The sequence below is a fragment of the Pseudorasbora parva genome, chromosome 22 (assembly GCF_024679245.1).
Source record: "Pseudorasbora parva isolate DD20220531a chromosome 22, ASM2467924v1, whole genome shotgun sequence".
Taxonomy (NCBI): Eukaryota; Metazoa; Chordata; class Actinopteri; order Cypriniformes; family Gobionidae; genus Pseudorasbora; species Pseudorasbora parva.
This window is the reverse complement of record NC_090193.1, coordinates 33,238,733-33,252,754: the sequence shown is the minus strand read 5'-3', so window position 1 is coordinate 33,252,754 and position 14,022 is coordinate 33,238,733. Positions and strand designations below refer to the sequence as shown.

General features: G+C 36.0%; 1 protein-coding gene across 3 annotated transcripts in view; it reads left to right on the top strand.

Moving 5' to 3' along the window:
• sema3fb (sema domain, immunoglobulin domain (Ig), short basic domain, secreted, (semaphorin) 3Fb) overlaps positions 1-14,022 on the top strand; it is a 147,871-nt gene that overhangs the window by 131,778 nt on the left and 2,071 nt on the right. For all 3 annotated transcript variants that reach the window (XM_067430818.1, XM_067430819.1, XM_067430817.1), the window contains 8 exons: positions 700-769; positions 905-1,049; positions 1,288-1,510; positions 3,537-3,625; positions 4,938-4,979; positions 5,563-5,720; positions 6,342-6,409; positions 6,841-6,974. In XM_067430818.1, the coding sequence (XP_067286919.1) occupies positions 700-769; positions 905-1,049; positions 1,288-1,510; positions 3,537-3,625; positions 4,938-4,979; positions 5,563-5,720; positions 6,342-6,409; positions 6,841-6,974 (929 nt within the window). The remainder of the gene's footprint in view (positions 1-699; positions 770-904; positions 1,050-1,287; positions 1,511-3,536; positions 3,626-4,937; positions 4,980-5,562; positions 5,721-6,341; positions 6,410-6,840; positions 6,975-14,022) is intronic.

The window sequence follows — 14,022 nt, the reverse complement described above, 5'->3', positions numbered from 1 at the left end:
CACTATACCACAACTGTCATACTCTTTGCATTTGTTTGATCATGAGTTTGTGAATAGCCTATAGCTCTTATAAGCCTATACCTTTGATCTATATACACACAAGATGCTTCATCTTCACGATACATGCATCTACTATACACTCAGATACTGTATAAGTTGGCTGTGTCGGGGGGGGGGAGGGGGGCAATAGGGCAAATGCTTTGCTATCCAAGTTTCATCTGTGATGACATGAAATGTATTTTCTTTGAACGTTGACTGTCTTTCACCTCATTTACTGGAACTAAATTACTCCAATTAACATGAAATATGAAAATAACTATTCAAAAAATAATTTTTAAAAAAATGTCAAAATACTTGTGTAGCTAATAATGTTAGAGTTCACGTATATTTTAACTGTAAGGTTTATGAGAAATATCTTAGTTTGCATTTGTTAACCTCTGCTTTGATCGGTTACACACAAATAACACATCCAGTCTCAAAATGTTACATGGTCTAAGAATGAGAATATATTTATAATAGTTTGAAAGAGATGCTGAAAACAGAAACCAATCTGTTGAGTGAAATGCAGTGAGAAACTCTGAGTCACAGGAAGTTTGTCCCAAGATTCAGTAAATGAGTTTGATTTATGCACTGCAAATATTAGCAACGTGTTCCTCCAGCTTTTTCATTGCAGTGCTGTTCTATGTTTGTGTCTTTTAGGGGATGTGTACATACAGCCCACGCAGGACACTAAAAATCCAGTCATCTATGGGGTCTTCTCTGTGTCGGGGTGAGTTTGAATGTGTCAGACGAGGTCTTTCTCCATCTGGGAACTGTAGTTAACACTGGAAGGGCTTGTTTAGCACGGGCAGTTTGGGCATTTGTTCACTTCTAAACATTTAATGTTGTCATATTTCTCCCCCAGCTCTGTATTCAAAGGCTCAGCAGTCTGCGTCTACTCCATGGCAGACATTCGGATGGTGTTCAATGGACCTTTTGCCCACAAAGAAGGTCCCAATTATCAGTGGGTGGCCTACACTGGAAAAATCCCCTACCCTCGTCCAGGAACAGTGAGTTTCACCCTCTTATGAATCAGAATATTAATAATAAGATGGATTATTGGCACACCAGTGTAGTAATATTAATCTAGACAAGCTGTTGACGGCTTGAACAACCAGCTCTTAAAACACAGGTTTAGGTTTTAGACTTTTAAACCATTTGGTATAGAGCATAAAGTTAGCCTTTTAGTGCTGCTGCATTACTAAAATCTGATTGGCTAAAATGGTCCTCATCATGCATTTTTGTCAGTGTCCTGGTGGGACTTTTACCCCTAATATGAAGTCCACGAAAGACTACCCGGACGAGGTCATCAACTTCATGCGGAATCATCCCACCATGTACAACGCTGTGTATCCGGTGCACAAGCGCCCCCTGGTGGTCAGGACCAACGTGGACTATGAGTTCACCACCATCACTGTGGACCAGGTGACGGCCGCCGACGGCAACTACGAGGTGCTCTTTCTGGGTACAGGTGAGATTTGAAACCACCCTGATTTTTACATATTTAATTGTTGTTGTATTTGTACATGTATATGCCCTGTTATATGCATACTTAAATGTAAAAAAACTCTTTATATTATTTTAAATTATTTATAACTGTACAGCAACGTGTTCTTATAGGATTTAATTTTCATTATTCATTTTTTTAAATGTTTATCTTCAGTTTGACTTTTTAATTTAGTTTAGTTCTCATTTCATTAAAAAAAAAAGTTATATATAAAGATAGTTAATGCCATAATTGATTTCATTTAAAACATTTTAAATATATTTCTCTGCACAGGGTTATTGTAGGTTTTCATTTTTTAATACAGTTTTTATATAATCATTATATTTAAATGTGCAATATGTAGTATTTTTGCAATATCCAAAAACCACTAGGCCGGTGTTATATATTTTGTTCAGTTGAGGACCTACAATATCCCAGATGTTTCCAACTATTTGTAAATTGTGAGAAAATTGCTATTTTAACTAAGGATAGGGACGTTTCAGCATAGCGTTTGAGGAAGTCGCCTGTCAATTGCGTCATATCTGCGCTACCCTCAGAGCGGCTGTGCTCAGCTCCACAACACTCGGTCCTGCTCTGCTTCATACTACAGTAACGTTAATAACCGCATCCATGAACATGATTTCTGCCCGTGTCCTATTTTCCACCGGCTGTGAGGTGAAGACCACATGTCCCAAGATACTGCGCTCACACTTGGCGTCATCAAACGTTGTTTTGTTTTGAATAGGCGCCATCTAGCGGACGGAAAGTTGCATAGTGCACCTTTAAAAACTTTAGTTTTATATTTAAAAATAAAAGTAAGGGTATCATTTCAAATGTACAGCAGCATTATATTTCTCCACACAATCTTGTCATTGCGTCTAATAGCATTTCTTTTTTAATTATTTGACTGAGTCAAGCAAATGTTGTTTAGTTTAGTTTCCATTATTTTCCCAGTTAGTTTTTATTTTATTCCAAGTTTATGTTTTCATTTTTTTGTTAACATTATAACACTGATATAGTAGTGTATGAGTGTTTTAGGTATAGTAACTGTCACATTACCTTTCTGTAAAACATGTATTGAGACACTTCTGAAACTGAAACTGTCAGTTTGATTCCTTCTCTATGTAGTGCAACACATTTTACCTAAATGGATGTCAAACACAAAAAAAGGTTTTGTTTCCATCTTTCTGTTCTTGATATAAAAACTGTGACTGCAACACCTTAAAAGCTGGAGACTCACTGTAAGAGAATCCATCAACCTGCTAAACTCTTTCTTTCATCTACTTTTCAAGCTCTCTTTTCACATTAAAGAGTCCGACTGGCATCATTCTTTCTGTACAGTCTCGTCATGCTGTAGGTTATCCCTTTATGTCTGCTTTTCTTGCGTTGTGCGTCTGAGAGGCTAATGGGTTTTTAAATCAACTCTGCGTGCCCCATTGCACCTACAAGCACTCACAGGAACATCCCTAGCTTTCAGCTGCCGTCGCTCGCCTACATTCAAAGCTCAGGTTAGACGTATTGCTCCGGTTGCAATAAATTTCCAGCGACGTGAACAGAGGAATGCAACAAGCACGCTTAAATCAAACAAGCGTTTCGGTAGAGCGCAGCCACTGGAAAACCTCAGCGTTCCAGTAGAGATGGAGCCTGACAGGGTACAGCCGAGCTGAAAGATGAGTGTGCAGTGAAAAGGAGTGAAAACAAAAGGAAGGGATGGTAGATGGAATAGGTGAAGGGTCTGAATGTTAGATGGGATGGAAAGAGAGCAACTCAAGTGTCTCTGAAGTCAGTGAAAGATAATAATCATCATTTTATCAGGATGTAAGATGCAAAGACAAAAGGCTTGGAAAAATGGACTAGACAAAAGTTGTCAGAGGAATATCATGGCACTCAGAATGTTTTTGGTTCAAAGACGGACATGCTTTGTTGTAACATGGAACTGCAGTCGGAAACGGCAGGTTTAATATGTGGTTGGCTCAGTGAATGATCTGACTGTCTTTCTATTGGCCTACAGACAAAGGTACAGTTCAGAAGGTGATCGTCCTGCCCAGAGATGACCTGCAGACAGAGGAACTAGTGCTGGAGGAAGTAGAGGTCTTTAAGGTGAGCTCGCCGCCCTGGGACCTGTATATACAGTACAGGTGAAAAGTTTGGACACATTACTATTTGTAATGTTTTTTTTAAAAGTTCCTTCGGCTCATCAAGCCTGCATTTATTTAATCAAAAATACAGAAAAAAATGTAATATTGTGATTATATTATTACAATTTAAAATAATTGGTTTTCAATTTATTATACTTTAAATTTTCAGTATCATTCCTCCAGTCTTCAGAGTCACATGATCCTTCAGAAATCATTCTAATATGACGATTCATTTTTTTAAAGTTGGAAACAGTTCTGCTGCTTAATATTTTTTTCATAACACGTGCTACTTTTTATAATACTTTGATGAAAAAAAGTTTCAAATATTATAAAAATATATCAAATAATAAAAGCAGCAAATATTTTAAAAATATAAATCTTTTGTAACAACAATATACACTACTGGTCAGTAATTTGGGGTCAGTTTTTTCTTTCTTTTTTTTGAAATAAATAAATTTTATTATTCAGCAAGGATGTGTCATTGATTTAAAAAATTGATAGTAAATGAGATTTATATTATTTGAAAATGTTTTTATTTTGAATAAATGCAGTTCTTTTGAAACTTTTATTCATCAAATATTATGCAGCAGAACGGTTTCCAACACTCATAATAAATCAGAATATGAGAATGATTTCTGAAGGATCATGTGACTGAAGACTGGAGGAACAATCCTGAAAATGCAGCTTTGCATCACAGAAATAAATGATTATTTAAAGTATAATAAATTAAAAAACAAATATTTTAAATTGTAATATCACAATATAAAAATAAAAAAAAATCTGTATTTTTGATCAAATACATGCAGGCTTGATGAGCAGAAGAAACTTCTTTCAAAAACATTACAAATAGTAATGCGTCCAAACTTTTGGCCTGTACTGTATATAGTGGGTTTTTTTTTTTTTTTTACAGCATTTTCAGCAGCTTATTATTTTCTTATTAATGTTATCAAACATTTATCAAAACAGTTGTGTTGCTTAATATTTGGGGGGGAAATGCGATACATTTTTTCAGGATTCTTTGATTAGTACAATTTATTTGAAATAAGGTAAATGTCTTTTACTGTAACTTTTGGTCCATGTGATGCATCTTTGCTGAATTAAATTAAAATGTTTTTTTTTTTAAACACACCAAACTTTAAAATGGTAATGCATATAGATACTTTTTATACTGGTATTATTTTAATAATTATAATTACAGTTTATGTTGTGATAGTGGCTGATACCAAAAAGTAAAGATTAATGTATAATAAAGTTTTCATATCTGCCACTTTCAGGTCCCTACTCCCATCACAACTATGAAGATTTCTTCAAAACGGGTAAGAATTAGCTATACACTAAACCTGATCAAACACTGATGTTTTATTAATAGTGGAGGAATTAACCAAACCCATAAAGAAGACAATAACCTGATTTAAGTTAGATGTGCAGCTGCTCTCTGTCTAAAAATGACCCCCTGTAATTCATAAGCAGCTTTCATACAGTATGTGGATTATAGTTTTACAGATGTATGGTGATGAAATGTTAAAAAAAAAAGAAAAAAGAAAACAATTCATCTGGATTGGGAGTGTTGGTAGACTGTATGTCATCATTACTGGGCCGTAATTTAACCCTAGCTCTAAGATTTAAAACGGCTGATTCTAAAAACAGAAATGCTAAGTGTCAAAACGCTCCATTAAAAAAGCTCTGTTATCAGAACAGGCTTGATTTTGCAGTTCCAACCCCTATACACACCTGCCTGCATCTTTAATTCATGATATTAGAGGTGAGACAGAAGATAATGTATCGCCCTGAGCTTTCATGATCAAATTATGGGTGTTCTTTTGGTTCATTTGATACAATTTATCCAAATGGAGAATGCAAACAGAAGCAACTACTAAAGAATTTTTGACTTTGTTGCAGCAACAACTGTATGTGGCGTCTGAGGTGGGCGTGACTCATCTGGCCTTGCACAGGTGTGACGTCTACGGCGAGGCCTGCGCAGACTGCTGTTTGGCCCGCGACCCCTATTGTGCCTGGGATGGCAAGTCCTGCTCTAGATACTCAGCCTCGCAGAAGAGGTAAAGATGCACTTCAGCAAGACAAAACCATTCACGTCAAAGATCAAATTCCAGTCATGAGCGTTCATTAAAATATGATCCTCATTTAGTCACATCCTCTTGTTTCTTGGGAACATTGCGCATTGAACGTTGCTTTCATGTGGTCAGAAGCATTAGTCATTCTGGGCAATTTCTGGGGAAATTAGTTTTAAAATAATTTTTTTCATCCAAAAATGAAATTATCCCATGATTTACTCACCCTCAAGCATCCTAGGTTTATTACACTCTTCTTTTCGACAAATATAATACTCCACACGGCTCTGGAAAAATAAATATGGATATTTTTCTCACACAAACCCATCACTTCTCTTCAGACGGCCTTTATTAACCCCCAGAAGCCACGTGGAGTACTTTTACAATGGATGCACTTTTTTGGGCTGCCATTCACTGCCATCATAAAGCTTGGATTAGCCAGGACATTTTTTAATAAAACTCTGATAGCATTCGTCTGTTAAAACTGAGAATTAGAATAACCAAATGTGCTTTTTAGACGAGCTGTCCACTAAAATTGTCCCATATTATATTTTCATAATCAGATATAGGTGGAAATGCATTTATCTTGTCATATTGACTTCCTTTCAGACGCAGCCGGCGACAGGATGTCAAATACGGGAATCCCATACGGCAGTGCAGAGGATACAATTCCAACAGTAAGCTGCTAGTGTAATTCATATTTGGAAATACAGAAATATATTATAATAACAATAGATTTAGTTTAGTCCGTTTTGTTTGTGAATATATATCTGTATGCACAACTAATTTATCTGTAAATCATGAATAATCATGTAAGTCATGAATTCAGTTTTACTCCGTTGATTAATTTGTCAAGTTTATTTATATAAATTAAGCATATATGTCATGTTTTCTTTATGCAAGCCTAATGAGCAGAGAACAGAAAGAATCATTCTGCTGTGATCTGAATTTGTTGTTGTGTCGAGTTTATTTCCATGACCTCAGTTTGACTGACACGGCTCTCACATTCTACTGGCTCCGCCGTATTAATTCATGGCCAGCTCTTGTTCTCTCGCTCTAGTGCTGTGTTGATGTCTATGAGAAATGACGTGTTGTTCTTGTTGTCCAGCCAATAAGAACACTCTAGAGTCGGTGCAGTACGGGGTGGAGGGAAGCAGCACGTTTTTGGAGTGCCAGGCCAGATCGCCTCACGCCGCCATCAAATGGCACCTCCACCGAGACAACAGCGATAGGAGGAGAGAGGTGAGGACACACGAGTTACACATCCATATTAGGGGTGTCAAATTGATTAGCCGCATCTAACATACATTTGTTTTATATATAATGTGACAAATTCACCCAAAAAATGCCTGTCTCTGCAAGTATCCTAGTAAACAGAATAAAAGCATATGTATCAGTAAAGTGACTATGCATTAGTCTTAAAGTGACAGTATCCTAATAGTCCTGATGCTACCTGTGTTTTTAATGTTAATCAAAGGACAAAGAAAAATATAACTCTCTTCATTTACAGTTAAGACTATCCAGTGTTATTTTACATTTTGATTATTCAGTGTTTCTACCTAGAATCCCTGAATAAATTAAGCTTTTATACAGGGTATCTGCAGGTTTCACCAAGCCAAATTAAAGACTTGACCTTTTTAAGACCATTATGAATAAAATTTAAGACCTATATCGCGCAATAAAAAAAACATGCATAGTAAATGCAGAATCACTCAATTACTTAAACGTATAATTATTTAATTTATTTAACTTGAACAAAGTATTAGTAAACGTATTATTCATAGCTCAATCCCACAAGGATATAGTTTTTAATTTTGTGGTGGTCACTTCTATAAATTTGCAAACATTTATAATTTATTTTTATAATTAGGATGCAACATTAACCATATTATTATGTTAGATGCACAATATTCATACATGGCAATAAAACTAACAAAATGCATGAATCTTGTTAGGTAGGCCTATTACAAAAACAAAAAAGACTGGTCCAGTGGTGTGCTATCTATCTTTAATAACATGATCGCTTGGGGTGGGAAATATGACCAACATCGTAAAAGTTAACCACAGCAATAATTGCTTAATATAAGTAAAAAGTTATGTAATCAAGTAATCGGTCAGTAATAAAATTTATACTTATAAACAAATGACAATAGGACAAATAAATACAACATAAAGATGCATATCTACAAAGAGGAACACTCCACCGTTTTTAGAAATAGCTAGGGCTCATTCAACTTCTTTAGACATTTAGATATGTGGGCAAATGCATTTGTCTCAGTGCATGCATTGTTTTAGTTTGGCAGGGTCGCCGCTAGCTTAGCTTAAAATGCATTTCCCCACATATCTAAATGCAGTGGTGGAATGTAACGAAGTACAAATACTTCGTTACTTAAGTACATTTTTCACATATCTGTACTTTACTTAAGTAGAATAAATAGTGCATACTTTTTACTTTTACTTTGTTACATTTTGCAGCAATTATTATACTTTCTACTCCACTACATTTCTACAACGTTTCGTTACATTTTCTGATCAGTTTCAGGGCTCGAGATTAAGGCTTGCCCGGATAATAATATATAATGTACGTTATAGGCTAATGAATTGACGGTTGCGCTGTTGAGGCTCGCGCAGCCTCTCGAGGAGAAATGGAACCAAATCAGCCCCGCTCACACAAAGAAACGCAGTAACATAGCCTACTGCATTAAAAATTCAAAATGTTTAGTTTTTATATTTTATAACAGTTATAAAATATAAAAACATAACATGACACGACCAACGAGTGTAGTTTTCCTGAATACCATCACGACAGAAAATGTGACACTGATTTCATTTGACAGTTCCATAAACAATTAATTAACATCAAGTCACTTACATTTTACTGATTGCTTTGCTTTTGTTCTATTTCAGCAGCGAAAATATTTCCAAGATCAGATTTCCACATCCGAACCATAACGTATTGCACAGCAACAGTGCGTTACTTAATCAAAGATTCAATGCCCTATTCATAAACGACTGACTCATTTATGAACAAATCAGCCGTATGAACGAATCGACTCAATGACTCTCTCATAAGGATTCACCTGCTGCCATCTACTGGTGGTTTAGTTAACTTTTTTTAGTTAAAACAATCTCAGAGCATTATTTAGTGCAGTTGTAATTTGTCTGTGTTAATTATTTAATTTGATTGGTAACAACTCTATTGTATCTTATTCTAATTTAATTTATTAATCAAATTTAAGAATATAAAAGGGAAAGCTGAAGCAAAGCCTATATTTAATAAGATTAGGGGAAAATGTCCTTTATAAAAGGTAAAAATATCATAAATATGAAGATTTAAATACATCAAAGCTGATGAGAATGTTGCTTCAGAAAAATGACATTTAACTTTGCAGATAAGCAGAATTGTAAGTCAGAATGTAAACTAGGCAACAGATGGTAAGAACAATTACATTAACCCAAAACTAACTCAATTAAAATGCCACCGCTCATACTGTTTTCTTCTTTTTAATTATTAGAATTAGACATTAAGAGTAGGGGTGTAACGTTACGCGTATTCGTATTGAACCGTTCGGTACGAGGCTTTCGGTTCGGTACGCGGTACGCATTATGTACCGAATGGTTCTTGGACTAATTAATTAGATTTGGAAAATAAAAAAAGTGTGTGAAATATAATATGCGTTCAACAAGGTAGCCCAATAACCAAAACGACATAACAGGCAATGCCCCTGACACCGCCGAAGTGAAAGAAAAACAAAACACCAAATATGTTTTAGGCTGCTCAGTCAGGTGCTCGCTTACTCAGTAGGCTACGCGCTGAATGCTCGTGGCAAAATGGCTATTGCGTTTAACAAACCAGAATAGAAGATCCTCCAATAACCAACAGGCATGGTGTTTGGGTGAACTTTGGATTCTTTGTAAGCTATGATGGTGTTGGCAAGAGTGATGGATTAAAAAACAACGGTATGTTGCATTTGCTGATGGTACAGCAGCGGGAATAATTCATGTCATGTCAATCAACTCATTTACGCCGACAACAAGATGATAAAAAGGAGAAACAGCCACAAACTATCCCCGCAGCATTTAGACAGACATTTCCAACTTATTCAAATGGCAAAAGACATCACCGCGGCGAGTGGTCCATTTATAGCCGCGGATATGAGACCTTCCGTCTGCAGTGCGGTGCGTATTTTTTTCCGTACCCATGTTAACGGATGACAGCTTTCACACTGCACGCGGATGCAGTCCGTCAGTCCGTTCCAGGAGCGTTGCGTCTGCAGCAGTGCACGGATCGTTTTCGTACCGAGTCTATTTTTTGCTGCGCTGCGTTGCTGCATTAAAGTGATAGAACATTGTTCGCATTAAAATAAACATGTACTGACGCGAAAATCCAGTAATTTCACCACAGATGCATATCATTTAAAATATACTCGTTTCAAAGTCAAAAAAGTTTTTTTCTCAAGTAAAGCAAAAAAAACGACACCTTACCTGGCATTTCGGTTAAAAAAAAGTGCCATAATGGATAGCACTCTTTTTTGGAGGTGAAAAGCAAAGTTCTTTTTGACCTGCAGGATTTCTTTTAAAAGGGTGTAAAAACGAAAGAAAAGACGAGAGTCGGCTGTTTTTGAATAGACTATTGTAAGTTTCTAATTTAAAATGTTTGTGATTTTAAGGCTATAAACTATGTTTAAATGTTTTGCCACTTGTGTGAGCTAAATCTAAAGTATATAAATATGAATAAATTAATTTAATAATGTTGTTTAAATTTAGTAAACAAAGAGAATTGCAATGCTGACGAGGCATGTTCAGTAAAAACTTTTGGATTTTAAATAAAAAATAATGAATCAATGCTGTGTTTGTGGTATGCAACAGCGGATCAGTTGCGGACTGCAAACGCAGCATATGTGAAAGCACTACAGGGTGTGGGGCTCCTGCAACGCAACACACACCGCACACGCTAATGTAAAGAGCTAATGTCTTATTCCTGTAACTACATAGAAGATGGGTAAAGTATAGCTCCATCATTGTTCAATGTAAAAAACAAACAAACATACTTTGTTAGTTTTAATAAAAAAATAATTAAAAAAAGGTAATTTATCTGCCAATTTTTTCTTTTTGCTGTATCTAAAACATACCGAACCGTGACACCAGTGTATCGTATCGAACCGAACCGTGAATTTTGTGAACTGTTACACCCCTAATTAAGAGAATACATTTTTATGCAAGTACTTTTAATACTTAAAGTACATTTAAAATCAGGTACTTTTTACTTAAGTAGGGCTGTCGTTGTAGTACTTCTGCTTAAGTAAATATATTTCTGATTACTTGTACTTTTACTTAAGTACTGAGATTCAGTACTTCCTCCACCACTGTCTAAATGTAGCAAAGTAGAATAAGCCCTATTTCTAAAAAAGTTGGAGTGTTCCTTTAAGTGTAAGTGCTGTTTCCCCGTTTGTGTTGTTGTTAAGCTATATATATTAGCTTGCTTTCACTTTGACAACTTACAAATGCGCCGATCCAGTGCTTACTGACACGTCCCAAACTTTTAAACTCAAATCAGGATATAGACATACAGTCTTGTTCAAAATAATAGCAGTACAATGTGACTAACCAGAATAATCAAGGTTTTTAGTATATTGTTTATTGCTACGTGGCAAACAAGTTACCAGTAGGTTCAGTAGATTCTCAGAAAACAAACAAGACCCAGCATTCATGATATGCACGCTCTTAAGGCTGTGCAATTGGGCAATTAGTTGAATTAGTTGAAAGGGGTGTGTTCAAAAAAATAGCAGTGTGGCATTCAATCACTGAGGTCATCAGTTTTGTGAAGAAACAGGTGTGAATCAGGTGGCCCCTATTTAAGGATGAAGACAACACTTGTTGAACATGCATTTGAAAGCTGAGGAAAATGGGTCGTTCAAGACATTGTTCAGAAGAACAGCGTACTTTGATTAAAAAGTTGATTAGAGAGGGGAAAACCTATAAAGAGGTGCAAAAAATGATAGGCTGTTCAGCTAAAATGATCTCCAATGCCTTAAAATGGAGAGCAAAACCAGAGAGACGTGGAAGAAAACGGAAGACAACCATCAAAATGGATAGAAGAATAACCAGAATGGCAAAGGCTCAGCCAATGATCACCTCCAGGATGATCAAAGACAGTCTGGAGTTACCTGTAAGTACTGTGACAGTTAGAAGACGTCTGTGTGAAGCTAATCTATTTTCAAGAATCCCCCGCAAAGTCCCTCTGTTAAAAAAAAAGGCATGTGCAGAATAGGTTACAATTTGCCAAAGAACACATCAACTGGCCTAAAGAGAAATGGAGGAACATTTTGTGGACTGATGAGAGTAAAATTGTTGAATTCAAAACTCTGAATTCAAGCCACAGTACACAGTGAAGACAGTGAAGCATGGAGGTGCAAGCATCATGATATGGGCATGTTTCTCCTACTATGGTGTTGGGCCTATTTATCGCATACCAGGGATCATGGATCAGTTTGCATATGTTAAAATACTTGAAGAGGTCATGTTGCCCTACGCTGAAGAGGACATGCCCTTGAAACGGTTGTTTCAACAAGACAATGACCCAAAACACACTAGTAAACGGGCAAAGTCTTGGTTCCAAACCAACAAAATTAATGTTATGGAGTGGCCAGCCCAATCTCCAGACCTTAATCCAATTGAGAACTTGTGGGGTGATATCAAAAATGCTGTTTCTGAAGCAAAACCAAGAAATGTGAATGAATTGTGGAATGTTGTTAAAGAATCATGGAGTGGAATAACAGCTGAGAGGTGCCACAAGTTGGTTGACTCCATGCCACACAGATGTCAAGCAGTTTTAAAAAACTGTGGTCATACAACTAAATATTAGTTTAGTGATTCACAGGATTGCTAAATCCCAGAAAAAAAAAATGTTTGTAAAAAATAGTTTTGAGTTTGTACAGTCAAAGGTAGACACTGCTATTTTTTTGAACACACCCCTTTCAACTAATTGCCCAATTGCACAGCCTTAAGAGCGTGCATATCATGAATGCTGGGTCTTGTTTGTTTTCTGACAATCTACTGAACCTACTGGTAACTTGTTTGCCACGTAGCAATAAAAAATATACTAAAAACCTTGATTATTCTGGTTAGTCACATTGTACTGCTATTATTTTGAACAAGACTGTATGTATAATCTGTATATTTGATCGTTCAAGAGTAACGTTAGGCTAATGAGCATAGAAATAACATGCAATACACTCGCGCGAGCGCTGACAGGCAGCAAACACACAGCCTGACATCGGAGTTTGGAGTTTACATCACTGTTATTAACTCTTTTAGTGCAATCGGGTATATTATACTTTTATTTGGTCATTAAGCAAGATGGTGAGAACGATTCGCCTTAGCGTTCACGATCGCGAAACTACAAGAACCGTCAGACTCAGCTGAAGAATAAAATCCATTTTATGCGTCTGTGGGGTACGATCAGAAAGAGGCTCATGCCAATAACACGAAAGCTGATTGGCTGTAATACAAGTGGCATGCTTGTCTAATTTGTAGTTGTAATAAAGCGAACAATAAGTTGGTCTAGTGAAAGAAAGAACTACAAACACCACAGAACAAACACACGTGCACTGCGGAGGCGAGAGCATTTCAATGAGTTGGCGTTACATGGACGTAGGAAAATTAAGACCTGTTAAACATTATTTAAGACCTAGAACGCAATGCTTCCGCAAATTTAAGACTTTAAGGCCTTATTTTGATTTTGAAATTTAAGACTTTTTAAGACTCCGCGGGGACTGTTATAACATTATAAATGTCTTTACTGTATTTTTTGGTTAATTTAATGCATCCTTGCTAAATAAAAGTATTATTTATTTTCTAAAATGTTTTTTTTTTTTTTTACTCATCCCAAACTTTTGAACGCTAATGTTACAAAAGCTTTCGGATAAATGCTGATCTTATGAACATTTTTTTAAATATCCTGAAAACACACATTTACACAATGTTTTCATTATTGATAATGCATAATTTCTTGGCCACCAAAATCATCATATTGACATAAATACACAATCCTTTAGAAATTATGCTGAAAATTCAGCTTTGCGTTACAGGAATATTTTTTAAAATATTCTATTTCCCAATATTTGGCTTGGCGAGCAGAAGTGACCTCTTTTAAAAACATAAATCTTACAGGTCCCAAACTCTTGAATGGTGGTGTGCTTCATCGGGATTAATCGCATATAAAATATTTTTTGTTATCAGTTAAGGAATTATTAATTAAGAAGTTTGTTGCATTATTAATCATGGCACT